This window comes from Myiozetetes cayanensis, unplaced genomic scaffold (genome assembly GCF_022539395.1).
Source record: "Myiozetetes cayanensis isolate MyiCay16 unplaced genomic scaffold, myiCay2020 scf1, whole genome shotgun sequence".
NCBI lineage: Eukaryota > Metazoa > Chordata > Aves > Passeriformes > Tyrannidae > Myiozetetes > Myiozetetes cayanensis.
The window spans coordinates 93,236,325-93,259,641 of NW_026086604.1; the positions used below are offsets into that span (position 1 = coordinate 93,236,325).

At 35.7% G+C, this 23,317-nt stretch overlaps 1 protein-coding gene across 1 annotated transcript in view; it reads left to right on the forward strand.

The window, feature by feature from the left end:
* Nucleotides 1-23,317, forward strand: part of ATP9B (ATPase phospholipid transporting 9B (putative)) — a 157,970-nt gene that overhangs the window by 123,503 nt on the left and 11,150 nt on the right. Inside the window, exons 14-22 of the mRNA XM_050308489.1 lie at nucleotides 2,399-2,511; nucleotides 6,011-6,259; nucleotides 13,611-13,772; nucleotides 15,174-15,266; nucleotides 16,431-16,514; nucleotides 17,065-17,235; nucleotides 19,839-19,937; nucleotides 22,481-22,570; nucleotides 23,043-23,187. Coding sequence (XP_050164446.1) covers nucleotides 2,399-2,511; nucleotides 6,011-6,259; nucleotides 13,611-13,772; nucleotides 15,174-15,266; nucleotides 16,431-16,514; nucleotides 17,065-17,235; nucleotides 19,839-19,937; nucleotides 22,481-22,570; nucleotides 23,043-23,187 — 1,206 coding nt within the window. The remainder of the gene's footprint in view (nucleotides 1-2,398; nucleotides 2,512-6,010; nucleotides 6,260-13,610; nucleotides 13,773-15,173; nucleotides 15,267-16,430; nucleotides 16,515-17,064; nucleotides 17,236-19,838; nucleotides 19,938-22,480; nucleotides 22,571-23,042; nucleotides 23,188-23,317) is intronic.

Below are 23,317 nucleotides of genomic sequence, written 5' to 3' on the forward strand. Positions count from 1 at the left end.
AGGTTATTATGGCTGTTCTTGAAAGTCTTACCTATTTTTGAGAAGCATGAGCAAACAGTAATTGGTTTTTATTTATTTTTAATTATTTGTGTTTTGGATTACAGTTTTGTGTAGCAGGTACATGTGGGTTTGCAGCCTCTTTTCTGATGTCATAGATGTTTCGTATTACCATAGCTGATAAAAAGGATTGTATAAATTATGTATAAGATGCAAATATTGAATCAGGATTTCTGGAAATTTTTTTCTGTGTCTTCACAAGTTGATTTTTTTTCTTGCCTGTTTTTCCTAAATCTCCTTTCCTGGCTCCTGATTTTTGCAAGATAGGAAAAGCCATACCTTTTTGTGCAGAAGCTTTTCTTCTCTGCTTGCTGAGAAAGAGTGGGTGGAACACACAAATTTTCCACCTATCTACCCTTCCCTCACCAAGTATAATATTGAGTTGGAGTGATTTAATGGTGTCAGAAGAAATAATCTTTCCATATAATAATCATAGGGCTAATTCTGTTTCCTGTTCAGTTTTCCCAAGCAACAATTACAGAACTAGTGGGAAGCAGATTTGACAGTTGCCTGCTGTCTCACCTTTTGAGTAGCATTTACTTTCACAGCTCCTAGGGAGTGTTTATTTTAATTCAAAGGCTTGGCAAAGCTAAGGGCAGTGAGAAGATACTAGCATGCCTGGAAGGTAAGGAAAGTGATGCAGATTTGCTTGGGATGAATATTATTGCAAAGTGGTTGGGTTTGAGTTTTGCTTTCTTTTAGAAATGGAGATTTTAGTGTATCGTGTTTATTGGTAGAAACTTTTGTGGTTTTCATGTGCAACCTGGAGATTGAATTTTTCTAGTCTCCAATTAAATTTAAAAAATTAGTCAAATTTTACAAAAGGTCTCAATAAAAGTACATCTTCTAAAGGCAGAAGAAGTAATTTCTCATGGTTTTATATCACTGTAAAACAAAATACTCTTTTTCTCCCATGTAAAAAAGTAACCAAAAATTTCTGATTTGCTAATTTTAGAGAACTGGTAAAGAGGAAATTTGGAATGATCATGTAGAACTGGTAAAACAGGAAGACATAGTTGGATAGTGCAGTGTGGTGGTACAAAGATGAAGTGCCACTGTATGGATTTTACCAGGGAGACATCCAAGTGTAACTGGGAAAGACATGAGGCTTTAACAGCCCTAATGAGTCTTTGAAGATCACTGGTAGTTCTAGCCCTAATAAGTGCATAAACTGGATGCTAACTAGCCAGACAGTTTTGTTTTGCGAATAATAATAATAGCATATGTCATCCTTTTAGTCTTCTTTCCTCCTGTAGCTTAGCATGTATTTTGGTGTACTGGGACAAAGATACAAAATGAAAACAGTCTAGGTAAATAAAATTAGTATGAAATATTTCATTCTGCAGTATTTATTTACAGATATTTATGATACTCTCCATTTATACAGTATTATAGAGGCTTCAAGGATGTCCGTTCTGGGATGTTGTGTTTGGTTTTTTATCATCTAATTTATGTATTTTAATGACTCAAAACTGTGTGGTTAAATATAAGAATAGCTTTATACAATATTAATTTGGTTTTGCCTGAATAGCCATAGGAAAAAAACGTTTTAGGAAGGGTTATTGAAGTAATCTTTTGGGTTATTGAAGTAATCTTTTGTGAGCTGACCATGGGAAGCTAGGCAGTAGTGACCTCTTTTTTGCCTCATATGCCCCATCATGGAAGGCTGAAGGCCCCACCCCTCAATTAGAGGTTTTTCAAACCAGGGGATGTGATTAGTTGGCAGAGGTGGATGCGAAATGTCAGTCTGACTTGACACCCTGTAGTTTCTTACAAATGTGAAGTGAGCACGGAAAATGCTGATTTTGTTCCTTCTGCCTTATTCCGGTTGGAGGCTGAATCTGTCAAATGTGAAAGTGATGTTAGGTCTTAATGACTGACTCTAGATAACAGTGAATGTGCCCATTTGCCACAGTGTCTACCTTCATACACAAAGTGTGGGATATCTGTATGAATTTTCAGTGTTTTATGGTTTGGTTTTTTTCTTTAGATTTTCTGGTACACGGTGCGAACTCTTGCATTAGCTTTTGAGAGTCAGTTTCATCCACATACTGCAAATTCTATCTGTTGTATAAAAAGAAAAGTTTTTGTCTCCTTTCAAGTTTGCCAATTTAGTTATTTGCAAAATTAGCTTGCAGGTGGAAGCAGTTATTTCTTCCCGTATGACTAACACTGATCTTTCTCTACATACATTCCTTTGATTAATTAAATTGATGCCTATTCATGATTCATTCCTTCTTTCCAGAGAAAGATTTGGGGGGGGGGGGAAGGGAGGGGATGGGGATGTGGCCTTCTCACAGTATTTTTCATTGCTTTGTGATGTACTTCTCCTTTATTACAGGAACACTTACACAGAATGAGATGATATTTAAGCGCCTCCACCTAGGTACTGTGTCCTATGGAACGGATACAATGGATGAAATACAGAGTCATATTATAAACTCTTATTCACAGGTATCTTATTTCATAAATTATTTACCTTTAATATCAAGGATTTTTTTAACATGATTGAAGCATTGTTGTTAGTGATAATATCTAGAAATTTGGGATGCTATGAAAGTTGTCATGTGTAGATGTATCAACAAATATGATGGCAGAGAAAAATGTGAGACAGTACATAGTTCTTTCCTGATTCTGAAGTTCCTCATAATACTCACTTAAAGGAATTTACTTTTCTGTTCTCCACTAGCAGAAATCTGTGTTAGCCTGTCTGTGGAGTCCTTCTCCTGCCAAATCATCTAGGAGTAAGCTATTCATTAGAGAGACTACAAATTACAAGGAAGTGTCCAGAACAACACGAATAGTAATTATGTCTTTGAAGATATTCATCAAGAATAGACATTGAAAAGGCACATTAATTGGTATAACAAAATAGTAAAACAGTAGTTGTCAAAATAAAATTTATACAAGCATATTTAAAAATTGTTTTAAAAAATAATTATTTCAAACAGCATAAAACTGGGACAGGGTAGGGGGGAAGTGTGAGAAAATGGAAAACTCCATATCGCAAAGTGTTGCTGTAATATGTAAGCTTGGTCTGGAAAGCGTACAAGAGGATTGTGGCTCCCCATCTGTCTATGGGTCAGTTGTGGAATGAAGAAGGAAAGTGGAATTCTGCAAGCGTTTCCCATATATGTGAAATGTGGGTGCTTTCTGCAAACCTTCCTAAACACCTGATTCTACTCTGAGATTAGGATGGACTTTATTGTTTCTTTTTATTCTTTGAAACAAAAAAGAAGAAGATTGTCAGAGGGAAACAAATTAAAGGTTAACTAATATTTCTGTGTTATTTACAGTATGATGATAGAAATTTATATAAAAGTTCATTTCCATAGTTAACTTGGATACACAAACATGACTGACTGACCCAGTTAAGTTTGTGGACTGACTTCCTTGTCTGTGTCCTCATTTCCTCTTGTAAAAGGATTGTAGGATCAACAATTGATTTGAATATTTAGTTGTGCTGTGTTTTTGAGCTAAGGCTCCCTTCTCATTTGCTTAAAAAAAAAAAATTAATTTGACTCCGCACTGGACCCAGTCAACATTATGTAACTTTTAGGAAGAGAGACAGGAGGGAAAGCCGTGAAAAGCAATATATGCTTTAAGTTTCTAATTTGCAACTTAAATTTCCTAATTATTTCATATTTGAACAATTCAACAAATCCCTTCTTGAATTCTTTTCCTTGGATAAATTTATTTCAATTCTTAGTAGGTATAGCCATGAATAGTGAGTGAGATAGAATAATATGCCTTGGAAATGAGATGTAGAGCTCTTTGACCTGATGATCAGCAGCCCAAATTTGGTTTGGAATGGGTTACTGAAAGTAACTGCTACTGTGTTTGTAAAAATCACCCAAACATAGTTTTATTATAATGTGTCCTTTGAGTATTTACAGTAACAACTGTAACAATAATAATAGCTGACAGTCTTCAGCTGGCACACCTAGGTCTGACTGAGTTTCACGAGTAAGCATCAGTGTTCTAGGGGAGGCATATTCACTAATACTGCTTTCGTATTTTTCAGTTATATATGCTTTCTGAAAAGAATTGCACAGTTCCTGGAATTCTTACTACTTAAAGCTTTTACTAGTTTACTGTGAAATTTAACGAGTGGTACCCACGGTTACAAATTTTTAGTAACTGTAACATACTTAAAATAAGTAAAACATGTGAGGGAAGCTTTTTTTTTTTTTTTTCCAGTTGTGGGGAAAAGCTTTCCCAAATCTAGGTTTGCTTTCAGTAGATGAAAAGAGCTTTCTTCAAACTTCCTTTTTTTTTTAGCTTTATAAACACTACTTGATGTTTAAATAATGCTTTAATTATGCATGTGTTAGTAGCAACTCTTTAAAACAGAAGAATGATGGAGCCTTGGTAACAAACTAAGCAACTACTAAACAATTGTTTCAATCTGAAAGAGTATGGCAAGGTTTATGATAATAGAAGCTGCTGGTTAGCTAGGCAGTGGTTCTTGTGTGACATTGATTTTATCCCTTGTTTGTGTTCTGTTTTATTATTACAGTGGACCTACTAGACTATTGTCATCTTAATGTAACACACAAATCTATTATAACCTGATTATATTTCCCCACTGGAAGCATTTTGTGATAGAGGGCATAATCTTTAATGGAATTTGTGTGAAATTAAATTATACAAGCATCAATAAACATAACATAATTCAGAAGGAGTAAATCAGCTTAATTTATTTGTGACTGTAATAGCATCAGCGTTAGCAGAATGCAAATGCAGAGGTTTAAAGCAGTAGCTGAAAAGCAGTGCCAGATGAGCAGAAAGTTAAACCCTTTATTAGACAACACTGTAATTTGATGGGCAGAATGTTCACGGTTCAGCAGATAGCAGTCAGGAGGAAAAAGGCATGGATTCTGAAAACGTTTTCTGAGTTACCCTGGAGTGAACAGAAGAGCTTTTGGTAGTATTGCTGATATATTTAATGTGCTGACATTAAAAAGAGAAAAAAGACCCAACCAGCAAAAAACAATAAAACCAATACACACACATACCCTCAACTTATTTTCAATTAATTATAAGCATTTCAAAGGAAGATCAGTTCTGTCGTGTGCTCGAGCATTTCTGAAGGACAACATAAAAGAGTGCTAGTGGTTATGCAATAGTAATGCGATCTTCAGAGATGTGTCAGACTTGTATTTTGCATGATTATTTTGTTAGATTATTGCAGTCTTGTAAAAAGGGAAACACATTTCAACCTGCAGCAAAAGCATAAAGCTGCATTTAGTTCACAAATAATACAGAAAGTGTGTAAGCTAAAAATTAAATCAGAAATATTTGTATTTTAATTATTCCAAATATTTGTACTTTAAAATGATCCTGCTTTTGTTCTTTTGTTCTCTTTTCTTCTTACTATCTTTTCTGAGCACCACAAATGTGGTGATCTTTTAAAATACAGAAATTTAGGTGAAGATTTAAAAGAAAAGGTTTTCTTTTCAGTTTTATGGCACAGGTGAAGAAGAATAACAAAACACCACCCTTGCAATTTTGTCTTGGTGTTTCTGAACTCATCCAGTTAGTTGGTTTAAATACTTTTTTTTTTTAAGAAAAGCCCAATTCATAGAGTGTGAAGGACATTAAAGGACTGTCGTGACAGATCACTGAAAAGTGTAAAATCTCAAGTAAGGTAGGTGCAGTTTCTGCAGAATCCAGTCAGCCTCTTTAGCCCTTTTACTGCATACTTGTTTTCATTGCACATTTTTCAGTTGTTTTCAGGCTCTGTTACTGAAATGCCTAAAATTCTGTATCATTTCTTAAGAAAAGTATGTGAGGGTTTTTATGAACTGCAAAATGAATGAGTTAACAGCAGGTTATCATTTATCAACCTTTGTAAAGGGAACAGTCATATATATATATATATATATTAGTACTCATGTTTTGCTTCCATTCTTCAACCTTGGTTTACTATTCATTGTGTTGGGTCTTAAAGGTCCACTCTCAGAACAGCGGAAACAGCACAAGCTCAACACCATCTAGGAAACCTCAGTCATCTGCACCCAAAGTCCGAAAGAGCGTCAGCAGTCGGATACACGAAGCAGTGAAGGCCATTGCACTCTGCCACAATGTGACCCCAGTGTACGAATCACGGGCTGGTGTGTCTGGAGAAACAGAATATGCAGAGGTGGATCAGGACTTCAGCGATGAAAATCGAACTTACCAGGCTTCCAGCCCTGATGAGGTTAGTATGCAAGGGTGAAAATATTAATAACTCATAAAGAACAAAGTAAGCTAAGTTATAAAGAGAAGAACTGGGAAGGAAGAGTGTTTTAGTCAGGGGTTTCTTTGAAATTAATAGTAATCTGTTTTTATTTTTTCTAGTGCTGTAGGAATGATCTGGTGTTTCTTTGTTGCATAAAAGTGTTTTCAGTTATTTGACTAAAAGATCTGTGAAGTCAGTGCTTTGGGATCAATACTGTGTTAAGGATTGCAATTTAAATGATTAGGTGTATTCTCAAAACGTTAATCTATGTATGAATCATAGCATACTATTAAAGGGAATATGAAACTGCTCTGAGTGATGGACAGGTACATTAGCTAGAGATGCTACCAGTTACTGAAATGTATAGATTCTTATCAGGAAAATAAAAACCCAAACCTCAAACACTCCTGTAGAAAAGCTTTTGAGGTTCAAACCCTAGGTAACTTGATAACCTTTGGGGTTCAGTCAAAATTGCATCAAGTGTAGCACAAATTTAAAACCACATTTCAATAAATCATGCATTTGACTTCCACTGAAATCCAAATTTTAAACAAATCCCACTGCCTTCATTGGATTTGGGTTATTTTTCTGAATAATCCTGTCTTGTGCCCTAAATTGATTGCCTAAAATTCAATATAAAAAGATACTAGAAGAGAGAGGCAAAGCTTGTGTTTCAAGATACTGCAAAGTAAGTTCACTTTATGAAAACACATGGGTGGTTGATAAAGAGAAATAGTGTTTCAAGGTAGGTTTGCATCTGAAAGTGAGCAGGTTGAAGAGCATCTTTGTTTTAAAGAATTTCTAGTGTTGTCTGAAGCTTGGATGTGCTGTTGGTGTTGTAACCACAGTGGCTTAGTCATAAGTAAAGCAACGTTGTTGTACTATGTGAAGAAGTGAGTTTGTATCTAAAAGTCTGAGTATTTTTCTAGCTGTATAGGTTTATCTAATACAAGACAATGTTTCTTTCACAAATTTCATCTTACCACAGCATAGTGTATTATTCATAGTACACATTTGGCTTTCATGTCTAATATGGCACCATATGTAATGCTAAACAAAACTTTAGCAGTTCAAACTACAAGCTGTAATTGCTAAAAGTGTAATGAGTCTATAACAACTATTTTAGGAATGCAAGAAATAAAATTAAATCTGTCTTCATGTAGTACAGAACTAGCAGGCATTACATGCATTTCAGATGCTGTAAACACAGTACATAGTGTCAAAGGATTGTAGAATGTGAAGAAGTGGCTGGTTCTTGGTGATTAAAAAGTGGCAGAATGCTCAGAAAGTAAACTCTGAGCAGGACTTGAGATGTTCTCTTTGGGCTAAAATCAATAATCCATAATACTGTATGTGGTGTTATACTGTGTGGGCTGATCTGCATTATGAACTGAGAATGCTGAAAGGGCATTTGCTTATACCAGAAGTATCCTGTAAATATAGTTTGTTAGTGTAGTTGTATAATGTTTGACTTGTATTAGGCACACGTGTACACATTTTCATCTGCACATAGATTCATATTTGCTGAATACATCAGTTTAATGAGCCTGTGAAGTACTTCTGAATGTAATGAATGACTGCATGAGCAAGTATCTGCCTATGAAGATATGATGGCAACTTTTAAATTAGGTAAACATTCTGCTTTAATAGCTAGAGGTATTACTAAATCAGGTAAAGAGACATGCAGTTTGGAGACACTATTTTGAGGTTTTTTCTCCAACTTGCTGCTCTTTCCCTGTGGGCTTTTATATATTCATTCAGTTGTTTGAAACTTGAAAATGCTACCATCAAGAGCAATTCTCCTCCCATATTTGCTAAAGGAAGCAACTGTAAGACTCAAGAATTATGCAAGTGGTACCCTGGGAAGACAGTAGGGAATTCGACCTTGGTAAGAGGAAAGGAAAGTTGATAAAGTGCTAATACAACAGATCTGGGACTCAGGGTGGAAAGAGAAGTGGAAAAAGAAATCGACAACAAAGAAACTGTTAGTGCTTCAAGGGAGAGAGAGTGCAAAGATATTGTTTTAATAGTGATTTTTTTATCATCTCGACTCATACATTAAAACTATATGACAGTGAAATGAAAAAACTTACATTCTGAAATACAGCATTAAATTTCCTTTTTGTTTCTCATAGATAATGCTTGAAACACTAGTAAAATTATCATATTGAACAAATATGCTTTAATATAATGAGAAATGGATGTTAAATGGAGTCTTATAAAATGATGAAGCAACAAAAACCATATAAACAGCATAAAAATTGCAGCATGACAGCAAAAAGCCTAAGAGTTGAAAGACTAGCAGGTCTTTATCATAATTTTTTAAAGACTTCTATTGATGCAATGTTTGCAAATCACTGGAGCCTAAGGAAAATAATGTAAATGGTTCATTATTTAGCTTATTGAACTTTTCTGCAGTTAGGTTGACGGATGATGCCAATGTTTCCCAATCACCGAAGTACCATTTTAAAAGCATTTTTTATTGAATAAAGTGCTTTGAATATTGCACCCTGGAGCTTTATTTAGGGAAATGGTTCAATTGATGTTTTCTGTTTAACCTCAGCACTGACCTATCACAACATACTTGGTTAATAAGCAACATTATCATTTAATAGACTTAACCAGTTTTATGCATTGTACTTTCTCAGTGTTACAACTCTGTTCTCTTAGATATTGTTTATGGATCTGGTTTGATTGCAATCTTTTGAAACAAGATGTTATTTGAGCAGATGTCTGTTGTGTTATATAATACTGCATGATCTCACCATAGGATATAAAGAGCAAAGAACAGTATGTAAGTATGAACTATTCTCCCATGTAGGAAGGTATACGAAGCAGTTTAGTAATATGCTGACATATTATAGGCTTAATGAATCGACTTGAGGAACTCATTTGAAATTCCTCACATCTGTGTGTATATGTGTGCATCCGTATACAGATAAAATATAACCATAACAAAGTATGCACATTTGGAAGTAGGTACATTCATCATAAAAGATGTATTTATCTATTGTTAGAGTAACCTGAGATAAGTAACTGATTTTGTATTCGTAATGCAAACCCTACTTATGCCAGGCTCTTTGTTTCTTATGATAAGTGATCAATATTTCATTTTCTCTGAAAGAGTGGAAAGTTTCATTTGTCTGTCACTTGTCCTCTACAGCTGAAGCATAGCAAACAATAAACATTCACTGAGAACTCACTGAAAAAAAGAGAAGAAAGCTCCTACTTGGCCATCGTAGGTGTGGGGTCAGCTCATCTGTAGAAAGCCAGCTACCTTAATGTAATGAACAATCATAAAAGGATATAAGCTAAGTAGGCAAAGCAATAGAGTTCAAAGGTCAGAGACCCAAACAATTCAGGGCATGCTATGAACAGGAGCCTTTAGAGACCTTTGCTCCACTTGATCAGAAAAGGTTGATCAGTCATGATTTTTAATGACTGCTTACTCTCATAAACCAGCCATTTATTGGTTAAGCTTTGTCCTGCTCTGTTATATTCTCAAACATTTTTAATTCCAGGATCTTGAATATTTAAATACTACCTTAAAGTGTGGTCAGTTATTTAATTCCAACATTTCTGTCCAGAGACAACAGAGTTGCTAAAATTAATTACAATGATACAAAGCCAATCATTTAAAAACAGACAGGGAAATTATATGCCCTTAGTGAAGCAGCTTTTGTGTTTACAAAAGTGAAGCTGTAATGTATGAGACATGTTGTATTGTTTAATTCATTTTATTGTGTGTGCTTATTGAAGCAAGACTAATTGTGTTGTTTTGTCAATGTATTGTGAAAAGCAAATCACTCAGTAGCATAAAACCATCACTTGCATGACCTTCGAGACCCACAAAGAATAACTACTCCATAGCTTGTCTTGAATATTGATCGGCAGTTTTTTCACATGATCAAGCTGTATGTTCAAGTTAATAATTTTATTTTAATTATGAAGTTTCTTGATGAAAGTGATGGGCTGGAAATTTTAGTTATCAAATCATTGTTTATAAATATAAGCAAACCACCTGATTGGAGACATATATGAGTTGCTGCTGAACAATCCAGACAGAAACTGTTGGGAACACTCAGGCAATGGGTAAAGGAAATCTTACTGCTTCTTTCCTGTTTCGAAAGCAATAACTTTAACTTCAAAATGCCACATTTATAATCTCTTTTAAATGGCTCTTTGAAATACTCTGAAAGAAATGCATGTTGGTTACATGAGAATTCTTATGAGGAGCAAAACTAGCTTGCAAAATTTCCATCCCTAATCCTTCTTTCTTGCCCTACAAATTGCTCCTTCATATATGTCAAATCCTTTGAAGATTTTATTTATATGGGTTTTTTTTTCACTTTAAGTGGTCAGGTTCTTAGTATGGCTTCAGGAAAGCTGTGAGCACAACCGTGGTTCAACTCCCTAACTGCTTTATGAGGTGGAGAAGAGCTGCCAACACCAGCCATGAGGCAGTGGATCTTTTTCTTAAACTGATGTTAGCTCGAAAGAGAATATTGTACATTAAAAGTGACAATTAGTTGGTCATGTTATGAGCTGTTATGAGCAATACTTTGTAAATATTGAGCAGTTTGGTACTTCTGCTAGGGAGCAGCAGTGCAGCAGTCTGGCCCACAAAGCAGGAGCTGTGCATAATAGCCAGGCTGCTAGAGGCAGTAGTCTTAGTGATGATATATCCAAGTAAGGTGAAAGGAGCACATCCAATGACGGAAACCACACAGTCAAAGTATGTTTTATTGTAAAAGTTAACCCTAACCCAGTACATAAGCTGTTTGATTTGATTTGGTTCCATAAATAAACATTTCTAGAAAAATTGTGATGATTGTCCCCAAAACATGGACATGCTGCCATGTTCTGTAACAACAGTGCTTTTGAAGTTTCAGCTCTTCATGTCCTTCTTGAGAGGCACTCATTCCTCAGGCAGCTGAGAGGTAGAAACACCCTCCTGCTTAAAGAAGCTACTTCCACCTCCTGAACTGCTCTGAGTAATGTTTTGGGTTGCGTAACCTCCAACCTGGATTCAGTAAACTTGACACATTCCATCTGTGTGTGTTAGAAAAGAAATGGTTATCAGCGAATAAATATTATTATTAGAATGGATTTTCTTTTAAAACAGAATGGTAGTATCACCAGTGAATACTTTGTGCTTGTCCAACCTTTGATTGCTTTATTTGACTTTATCCAATATGTCAAACTCTGTAGAAGCCACAGCTACCGCATTTTCCTGGCATTCTAGGAGTTCCTGATTTAGGCACACTAGAAATTGCCAGGCCATTTTAATGTAAGATTTCAGAAGCACGTTGAAGAGAAGAGAGTATACTTGTACATAGGAAACCTCAAGAAGAGAGACTTGCCTAGGAATCCTTTTTCTCATCTCTGTGTAGCCAGCCATTCAGTATATATTTGTTTGTTAAGATTGATAATGTTGATTTTCATACCATTTGTGAATTTTTTTTTTTTTTTTTTAAATTTCTACATTCTAAAAGCTTCAGATGTTTAATGGTAAAGTCTGGCTGTGTTGTTCTGGATGCTGCTCTGATTCATTCTGAATGACAAGAGTCAAACTTGTCTTGCTCTCAAGTTTGTTCAGTGTCCTTTTAGGCATCTATTTGACTCTTGAGCCTTATTGACTGTTTTTGCACTGGTATTTGTGCTGATAAATATAAAAGAAAAAATAAATATCCAGTTGTGCCTAGGCCAGGCATAAGAATCCAAAATGACTGTGCTGCAAAATGCTAATTCAAATAGTAGGTGAAGCCAGGCATAAATGAAATAATAAACAGATGTGAGTCACCAAATACAGAACACTTGAGTCCTAGCTGCAAGGGGACACAAATAAGATGATAGGGTATTAGTAGAAAGATGCAATTTACAGGTCAGAATGTAATAGCAACCTTTCACTGTGAAAATTGAAAATTAACCTTGAAAGTATTGGATCATTTACAGCTTATATGTTACTTTTATTGAAGAAGAAAAATCTGTGAAAAGGCTTCCTGTGATTTTTGAGATTTTAAAAATGGTGTTTTTCAAAATGTGTTCTATCCTCTTCTGTAACCACATCTCACTGTAGTTTCATTTGGTGATGCCTACACAGATGGCACTTACTAGGGTTTCTTAGGGGTTCACACAGGTTTTGTTCCAATTTTAAATCTGCATAGAAGCTACAATGATTTACTTGCATTGTGTGAAATTCTTAGTGAGCAGTAGTCATCACGTCTGTTGAACTTACCTAGGACTTTACTACTTGCATGTCTTTTATCAGACTGCTTGATTTTTATTCTTCTCACCTTACTTGAGGTTAATAGCAGAGGCAGGTTCCAGAAAATTTACATGAACTTCATTATACTTACCTTTCTAGTAATTTAAAAATCTGGTCTCCAATAATGATTAACATTTGGAAAAATAAAAGATTGAGAATTTTTCTTATCAGAAACTTCCCATCTAGATATGGAACATGACTTGTATGTAAACTATCAGTACCTAAAGTATTAACTTTATGAAGGAATAAATCACTGAGTGGTGGTGATATTTAAAGCGTAACATAAAAAAATGTAGAAGCTGTATGTCATGCACTTCAAAGCAGCAAAATTGTAGAAAAAGGTAAATCTATGCTGCATGCATTTAAGATGCCATGTAGTGGTAGCTAATAGCGATTACTTTATAATGCAGCATTTCTGGGTTTGGGGCTTTCACATGTGTGTTTGTAGGATACAGTATTGTAAACTTGGTTTCCATCTGATTTGGTGTGGTAAGAACTCATTGTATGAAACAAAAGTAATGAAATGATGCGAGTAAAGTTAGCTAAAAAATAAGGTCCTTCGCTTATTTATTTACTACATATTACATTGTCTCAACTTGCTTGTAATTATAGATGTAATAAAATATTTTATATGGAAATACTCCCGAAGTCTGTTACTTACATAGTGGTGGTGTTTGTACAGAAGTTGTATTCTGGTTTTGCATAGTTTCCACTGGATGTCATTGGTGTGTGTTGAATGTATGTGGGGGTTTTATTAGAACTGTTCTTTCTGAATAATATATTCTAAATACCTCATTTTCAGTAATAAGTTCAAATAAGCTTTTATATTCTTTGTAAGAAATTTTGTAAGCTTTCTCAAGGAAAATAACTCATTTGATGTATTAAGATTTTGTACTCAGTCTACTGCTATTCACTTTTTCTTCCCTAGATTCTTGGAAGAGTTTAGACTTTTACCCTAGCAACAGTTGTTTGGCTTTAGACTAATTTATATAACAGTATAATAGACCTTTCACACTGAAACATGTCTCTTTTTTCCTTTTTTTTTTTTTTTTCTTTATTTAGGTAGCTCTGGTGCAATGGACAGAGAGTGTGGGTCTTACTCTGGTTAACAGGGATCTGACCTCAATGCAGCTGAAGACCCCTGGTGGACACATCCTGACTTACTATATCCTGCAGATCTTCCCCTTCACTTCTGAGAGCAAGCGCATGGGCATCATAGTTAGGGTAATTTGGAGGGTTTGGGGGTTTGATTTTTCAAAAAATAGTGTTACTGGTTGTTCATTCTTATAGAATTTAGTAGCAACTCCATCCTTCAGGGAATGCATTTCATAGAATTTTCAAATGGGAAGTTTACCTTTGACACCAGGTACACGTGAAATACTAGTTAAGCGATTGTAGAAGAGTCTCTTACATGGGAGCATGTTAATTTCACTACTTCATACTTAGTCTCTGAGGCTAGGAGTTACCTTTAAACCTTTGGTTTTAATTTTCATTTGTTCCTTTCACACAAAATACATTGCTTCTTCAATGGATGAATTAACAGATGAGCTATCTTACAACAGTAGTTACCATCTTCCGTACTACCAGTGCTGCTGCTTTTCCAGACCCAGTACTGGTATCTGAACTGGCATGAACACGTACTACAGCCCACAGGCCTAAGATTTACAAGATCTGGGCTTAGTTGGGCTTATGAGATGCTTAGCTGGGAGCACAGTCACAGTCATTAAAACCTCAGATGAAAGAAATTTACAACACTGTTCTTTGAAAGGGAAGTTTAAACCTCGGAGAATGTTATGCCATCCACACTAGTACATACCTTCAGTCAGACACAACTTCAGACAACATTGTTAGATGGTTAGGTCAGTGCCAAGTCCCAGTTAAACAGGTGTCACACTCATCTGATTTTTTTTAATCTGCCTGTGATGCCAAACCAGGCATGCCATCAGCCTTAGGCAAAGATACTTCAGGCAGAACGTGTGCATGGTCAGGTCTGGAGAGACCTTGGCAAGTCTGTATTACATTAGGTGAGGTTGGCATTAGAAGCCTACTTAACAGTAACATGTGCAGAGATGTTCTAAGAAGCTTGCAGATCAAACTCAGAAACTCCTAATTTGGATTATATTTGCCTGTGTGTGAATTCACTGAATATGCAATGAATGTTGCATCATTGAAACATCTGTAACAAGCATTTACACTAGGATATTTGTAAATTTTTATTTACCTAGGTATTTCAAAGACACAGAGCTTTCTGGTTTGGGTTAGATGGCATTTGCCACCAAAGAAACAAAATAATAACTAGAGGGTACGTAACACTGGTATTTCAAAAGTGAGTTTATGGACACTGAGAATCTGTTATGCATGTTGACTTCAGCTATAACTAATCCTCTTACTTGGGAAGTAGGAGATAGGCATCTTGATGGAATCAGAGAGGTTGTGGAAATGGTAACATCAAGTAATAAAACTTACCCACCTTTTGGCAAGGTACTTCATCTCTTCTAAATGGTATTCTATTGACTACTTCAGAAGACAATTAAAATCTTGATATGTAATTGGTTTGACTGTATAAACTGATATTCCTCCCTTCCCCTACCCCTTTCACCCCACATTTCTTTTGTAAAATTTTAGGATGAATCTTCAGGAGAAATTACATTTTACATGAAGGGTGCAGATGTTGCCATGTCCACTATTGTACAGTACAATGATTGGTTAGAAGAAGAGGTAAGAAAAAAACAAATCAAAATTTTAAAAAAATAACATTTTGTAAGAACTGAAAATCTAAAATAGAAAAATCAGATGTTATTGGAATATGTTTAAAGGCAGATCTGAGTCAATGAAGTAATGGGTTTTGAAGTTCAGTTACACATATCCTGAATGGGTTTTAAGGGATTAGAATTATTTCCAGTTCTTGAATAACCCACAGGAAAAGCAGAGCTGGTAGTCATAGCAGAACATGTTCCTACCTAAAACAAGGAAAGTTGTTTTTCATTGACTGACCTTTCCCATAAAACCTAATTACTTCTGAGAAGTATTCTGCTATAAATCTGTGTATCCTGAAATGCCCTTGTTTGATCAAAATCTGCAGTGAGGTATGATTATGAATTAGAGTTTAATAAGGGTTGCATCCAAATTGACATATTTTTTCCCACACTTATCAAACTTAAAATAAAATAGTGACTGCATTTCAAAGCTGATTAATATTTTTCACTGTGTGGTTCTAGTAGGTACCAGTAGTCGTCTTATTTTTGACCCTACATACAGACAGTATGTTAATACAATGATTACACCATGTATGTTCATAATGGTATTGGCAATATGAATCAATATCTGCTGCAGGGCAGTTTGATTTATTCAGGGACATGAATAAATTAAACTCCCTCAAGACCTAGCAAAATGTCATAAAAATTACTTTTGGCGATAATGATGCACAATTAATTGTAAAATACTTGTTTAATTTATTTAGCTTTATGAGGTCAAATCAATAAGTGTTTGCACTGAAGAGCCTTGTTTTTCATTAAGACATGGCTGGTTTTAATGTGTAGATGTTTTTCTGATAAGAGGTACGTTCAGTGGAAAAAGAAATGTAGCTCTGTTATGTGCCTTAAAAGTAGTTTTAATTTATTTTAAAGCTTCAACCTAGAAGAGATTTTCTTTGAGCTAGGAGAGGAAGTCTAATTGGCTTACCAATAGCATATGACTCCATTTGGAGGACCTGAAGTATAATTGCTTTTTATTCTGTGTGTGGCTTGTCCAAAGTATTTTTTAGTTGTCTAACGAAACTCGTAAAGTTATAGTACAGATAAACCCTGTTAGCATATAGAATAAATAAAACATGTACATGTGACTGAATGTTTACATATCTGTTCTGTGGTTTTGTCTCTTTAGTGTGGTAATATGGCACGAGAAGGACTGCGTACGCTGGTTGTTGCCAAAAAATCACTTACTGAAGAACAGTATCAAGATTTTGAGGTATGAAAGGACAGTGATCTTTTGTTGTACCATATTTTATTACTTCAAGAGGAACATTCCTCTTTTTTATTTTTTTTAAGGTTGCAAAAAAGAGGATTCATATTTAAAATACAGATAATTGAGATTTGGCCCAAAATCTGTTAAAGACTTTGTCATCATTAGTGATGGTTCTTCAGTCATACGTAGGATATTGTTTTGTTTTACTATGGGATTGTGCAGTGTTTTCCCAGAAACCAGTTTAATGTCACTTCTGTAGCTACAGCATGACCTAAAAAAATCTACTTGTTCTCAAAGATAAGGCCTTTCCTTTTTAGATGCTGTGATGCCTAATCCTTAATAATTCTTCAGAAGGCATTCTCTTGAGGTGATTTGTCAGAAAAGCCATGTATAACATTGGGTGTGGTGCAAAATTGTTCTTTTAGTCTCGTTCTTCATTAAAGATATTTGAAGTCAACCATTTAGCCTAGTGAACCCATACTGTCTGTGAGTGGTAGCCTGAACATATACTTTGAGTCATAGCAAACTCTGAAGTGGTTTTGTGTTTGTGCAGAGTCGATACAACCAAGCAAAGTTAAGCATACATGACAGAAACCTGAAGGTTGCTGCTGTTGTAGAGAGTTTGGAGCGAGAAATGGAATTGCTGTGTCTCACTGGAGTAGAAGATCAGCTGCAAGCAGATGTTAGACCAACTCTAGAGATGCTAAGGAATGCTGGAATAAAGGTACTAAATGCATATCACTGACATAACAGGTTCATTTATTAACTTTTTTATCAAGACATGAATTATGTTTGTCTGTATTCAAGTTCTTTCAAAGTAAGAAATGACATGTCAAGTCCTAAGCACATTCTAGGCATGAACTAGCAGAAACAAACAAGACACTGTGTGCAAAGTTCCCTTGTCCACCACAGGTTTCATTAATCTTAAACTTCCTTCCACAGGAAAACTACCAACGGATAGATGTATGTGTGTTTCAGTCATTTATCCCCTGACTGTCTGCAGTAAAATGTCCTAGCTGACACTACATGAGTTTGGCACAAGATTTGTGTGACAGCAATGTTTTCAGGTTTGGCACTCAAGAGAAGTTTTGGCAAAGATCAAAAGGTGAATTGTTTGAACTAGAATTCAGAACTGCCCTTGGATTTTGTTCAAATCATGTTAAAGGGATGGTGTTAAAAGCCTTGCACAAGAGCTTGTGCTGTGCTTTGTTCATAGACTGGCTTTACAAGTAACCTATCAGTTGAATATTACAAGTAATACATTTATTTGAGAGAGGGTTTGAAGTAAAGATATGAATAATATCTTAGGGGATTGAGCAAGATTATGTACATTTTGCTTGAAGCAGTGTCAAACTCTGCTCTAAAAAGGTATGTTGACTTCCCGCTGGTTAAACTGAGTCAGACAAAATGGACCTGAAAAGGAGAGTAAGTTATTTTGCTTTGCACTAAGCATGGGGATTCTCCCTTCATGAGATGAAGGAGCAGCAATGCGTGGAGCTCTGCCTTAGGAAAAATGATGAGCCAGCTGAGAATTTATGAGTTAGAATTAGTGGGCAGACCAATGTAAACAACATTATGGTGAGTGTGTGCTACGGACTGCCTGAAGTGCTAGAAGAGGCTGCCTTCAGGCAAATGGAAGAAGCCTCTTGTTTTCATATGCTGGTCCTTGTGCTGGACTTCAGCCCCTCCAGTATCTGCTGGAAGGGCAGCACAGAAGGGTACAGGCAAACCAGGAGAATTTTGGAGTGCAATAGCAATAATATCCTGGCACAGGTGATTGAGGACTCAGCAAGAAGAGATGTCCTACTAGTCCTCTTTCTGACAAAAAAAGAGGAATTGATCAGGGATGTAAAAGTTGGTTGAAGGGACAGCTGTGGCCCACCCACAGTCATGAGAGAGTGAAGTTCAGCATGTTCAGGAGGTTCTTATTCATGTCTATAAATACCTCAAGGAAGAGTGCAATGAGGACAGAGCCAGACTCTTTCCAGTGGTGCACAGTGAAAGCACAAGAAGTAATGGACGCAAACTGAAATAAAGTCCCTCTTGAGTACAGGAAGAAAATTCTTTCCTGGGAGTGTGTACAAACACTGGAGCAATTCTCCCAGAGACCTTGTGGAGGAGTCATCCTTAGAGATGGTCAAAATGGTCTTGACATGGTTGCTGAGCAGCCTTCTGTAGTTGATCCTGACTTGAGCAGAGGAGTTGGACTAGGTAATCTTCAGAGACCCTTCCCATGTATGCTGTTTTGTTACTCTATTTTTAATTAATCCCTGTTACCGAAGGGCTTTCATTAACTGGTAATGCAGTGATGTGCACAATTAGAAAAATGGATGGATGGATTAAAGCATTATGATTACATCAAAATTCTTTTTAGTGCAGTGTACTTATATACAAAGTATATACAAAGTACTTTCATATTAGTACTTTGCTTATAGTATTTTCGCATATTGCCTCTATCTGTGGTCACTTCTGACTATTAGGTATATCCTGTATAGAACAGGAATTATAATCAGCCTTATAGTAGGCTGGAAACACAACAGCAGCTAGGTCATAAAATTATAGATTACCAGTTACTGATGAGAAAATGAGTCACATGAATGAGTGTAACACACACGAGTCCAGGAATAACTCCTGTATCTTAGATTATTCTTCCCGTGTAGTCCTCTCTGTTTTGTCTTGGGCTAATGCTATTTCCTCCAGATGTCCTTCAGTGTCCTTGGTGTTAAGGGGCTGAGGGAGCTGTCACACTTTAGGAACAGATGAACCTTCAACCTTTTTTCCTTAAACTTAACTGCCTTCCTCCCAGTTTTGCATGGTCAGTGGGAAGGATTTCTTTGGAGTGTTGGGACTGTAACTCTTCCTTCAGATATGCTGTCTCATTGTATGGCTGCTGCTTTCTAATAGAGGACCACCAGCATCACAGACTGTTGTGTCACATAATTTTGCTGACAAAAGTCACCTGCATTCTCACTTTTCAGATTAAGGTAGTATCAGGGCCATAAGGAAAGATTTTTATGCTTTCCCAGCTGTTCAGCTATGCCTGTGGGTTTCTCCAGAGTTTCACCTTGTGTTATACATGGAAACATTGGCCCTTGTGAGAAGGGAAGGGTCAGAAATCTGCCCGAAGTCATGACAGTTCTCCTCTGTTTTCCATGTTATTGTGGTAAAAACTGTGTTAATTTCACTTAAAAATGCACGTATCAGTATATTTTCTCAGATAATCTAATCCAAAAAGGTACCAGAAAAAGGTTGGAAAGAGATGTCATTTAGATTCGGAAAACAGACACATCAGTGTCAAAAGGAGTAAACTTCTATGTTATTTTGCAGATATGGATGTTAACAGGAGATAAACTGGAGACAGCAACTTGCATAGCGAAAAGTTCTCACTTAGTGTCTAGAACTCAAGATATTCACATTTTCAGACCTGTAAGTATATAGTTCCAACTTTTTTGTTGGTTCATCAAAGGACAGGTAATAACAGTATTGCTTTATTTGATCAGTGTTGTCTGGTTGTTGAAAATTGTTGGGTTATTGCATTGAATGCCATAATAATGGTCAAAAAGGTAGTACTTAGGTTGTTATTACAAGACTGCAGAATTACTAAAGCATTGCTTCTGTTTAAGGGTGCTTGTTTCTAGATTTGTTGATATCCTGCAACCAGGTTGATACGTTTGTAGCCATCCGTATTTGGGTGGTGCAGGTTCAACATGCATTTTACGGTCTTTCCTTATACAGTGGACATAGTAAGATAACTCTAAATAATGATGATGTGGAGTCTCTGTGAGGTGCTGAGCCTCTAAGAAAGAGTGTCCAGACATTTAGGCTATCTGAATTACATTCTTGTTTGTTCTAGCATTTTAATTATTAGAACTCTTTAAACTCAAGCAGAATTAATCCTGAATTAAACTTTCATGCCAACATCCTTTGTAAAGACTTAGTTCAAATTGGTGTGAGAAAATTTGGTTTTTTTAATATCATTATACATATGTGCATTTTATTATCAGACTGTTAAAGTAATTGTTAAAATAATAAACCAGATCTTTTCCGATACCTTTTATTTGCGTAGCATCAACCCTACTGAAGCCAAACAAAAATAGATTTTTCAGACGCTGATTGATGCTGTGTGATCAGACATAATATGTCTGTGTTTGTTCTAAATGAACCACTTGCACCTACAGAAATAATTCTATGAATATAATTTACATGTAAATGTAGTTTTTTCTGAAGCATCAGAATGGCAAATTAGACCCTGCAGACTACTATTTGCAATTAAATTATTAATGCTTCTGATAAAACTTTACATCAATTATTGTTGACCTTTCCATGTTGTAACACCGCAAATTAAGTCTTCCTGAACAAAATCTATTTAGTTGACTCAGATTTTTATTTTCATTACCTCAACTGGCAATAAGAGATCAGCATAAAACTGTGTGAGAGTATGCAAAGTTTTAAATTAGTTACAAAATGAATTTATACAGGATTATTTCTGTGGCTGTATTTGTTGCAAAGAAATAACTACTGGAATAATGTAAGAAAATACCAAGCATTCTTAACGCTTCTATGTTAGTGATAAATTAGAAATTAAAAAAATATTTACTACTGGCTTCCCAAAAAGTTGGATTTTGTTTTAACACTTTTCCTTTCTATTCTTAGAAGTTTCAACTTCTTCATTTTGTAATGAAATTACCTGATATATTGTTCTAGAGGTATTTACAAATTTAAAAAAGTGTTCTGTTTGGTGAAATGTAGAACAGGGAGGGTAATTACTGCTCAGCAGCGTGTGCAAGTGCTGACATCTCTTAATCTCTGCAATGCAGAAAGATTATACTGGGCCAACACAATCCTAACAGCTGGCAGACAAATAGCTTTCTCTTAACGTGTTTAATTGTGGTAAAGAAGGAAAAAATTCTGAATTGCGGCATGTGTATAGGTTTTTCTGTTTGCAGGAGCTTTTTAATGTAACTCAGATTTTATGGGTAGTAGAGTCCATATGGAGGGAGAAGGGTCTTTGGAGTGCATCTGACTCTGGGTAGTATCAGGCCAAAGACAAAACTTCACATTCAGTGTAATTAAGATTCATATATCTAAAAAGTTATTTAATCAAAGTTCTGACAGAGACAAAACTGGAAGTTGCAATCAGAGCTTGTGTTTTATTCTCTGCTTGAAACATTGTCTTGCACGGTAGCTCCAAAATACATTGATATTTATGGGGAAAAAACAGAACAAAAGAAAACCAAACAAGGGAAAAAAAAACCTAAGCAAACAAACAAAACAAAACACCAAATCTCCCAGCCTTGTCAAAATCCGGTTATAATTAAAATTTTTCATGTTCTATGTTCTAGCTCAAAACCTTCCAAAATCCATTTGGTAACTTTTGACCATTTTTGCATTTCACAACTGGGCCTTTCTGAAACAATAATTATGTAAACAAAGAAATCTGTGATTTAATTGTTTCATATCATGCCACTTGATCTTGCCTGCATAGTCATGCAAAAGGATTAGTAGTAATGAGCATCTTTATGTGCTTTTTGAAATCTATCCCTCCTTACCCAAACTGAAGGAACAATTAATAGACATAACATTTTGTGTTATTCTAAGAACATATTTTACTGGTTAAAAACACAAAATTTGAGATTTGCTTGGGATTTCTGTCCATTTTTCTCTAGCCCTGCCAGCATTGAAAGCCTCAGGCCAGCTCAAAATTTAGGGATTTTAATGTTAGTAATTTTTTAGCCCTTGTGAACTTTGTGTGAGGAAACAGTTAATCTGATTACATAGATTTTCCTTCTTTGAGGATTGCTTTTTCACTTCATAAGATCTGAGGCTTGTAGTAGCATCTCATGGATGTTGGATTTGCACTGGGATAAAACACTAGAACCAAGGCTGTGAGTTCTCAAACCTGATTTGTTTAGTCAGGAGTTTTTTAAGAATATAACAAAATCTTCTAAAGTGAGTGTTTTTTATTGAAGGTTGCCACTCGAGGAGAGGCTCACTTAGAACTTAATGCCTTTAGGAGGAAGCATGACTGTGCCTTGGTGATATCTGGGGACTCACTTGAGGTAAGAACTTGGTTTCTGTGAAATTATGTTAATTTGTATGCTTATGTTCAGAAAGTAAAGTATTGGCGCCTTGATGCTTTTTTTCCAGGATTTGCACACACTTTTAAATTGTCTTTAGAGATACTTTTGTTTATCACTGAATGCTATGTTGAGGATATATGTTCTAGATGGTCAAATGTTACTGGTTTCCTGGTCTCATGTACAGTAAGAGAATGGAACTTGCATGGAGTGTGCCTTAGTCTTGTCTGTTCTCTTCACCTCAAAGTGTCTTGGCTCTCAAACTGACATTCGCTTTGATTTTAAAACTAATAAAGCCACTGTCAGGAGAATCTGCCTTTTGTTTTTTTTTTTTCCCCAGCTGGATGCTGTGCAGGCAAAACTTCATTAAAAAACACTTTATACTATGTTTTTGTGTTGAGCTACATGTAGTAATACTTAATTGTAAATAAATGCAAGTGTCTTATTTTTTTAGGTTTGTCTGAAATATTACGAGCACGAATTTGTAGAGCTGGCTTGCCAGTGTCCTGCTGTGGTGTGCTGCCGATGTTCTCCCACCCAAAAAGCTCATATTGTGAAACTGTTGCAGCACCACACTGGAAAACGCACATGTGCAATAGGTAACTGTTTGAACAATCTTCGTAGCTAAAATCTGTAATAAATTTAATCAGCAGATGGCACCATCAAGGAATAGTTGATAGAAAAGGAGAAGAGACTTCTTTACCAACAGGCAGGTATTATGTAGTTGTG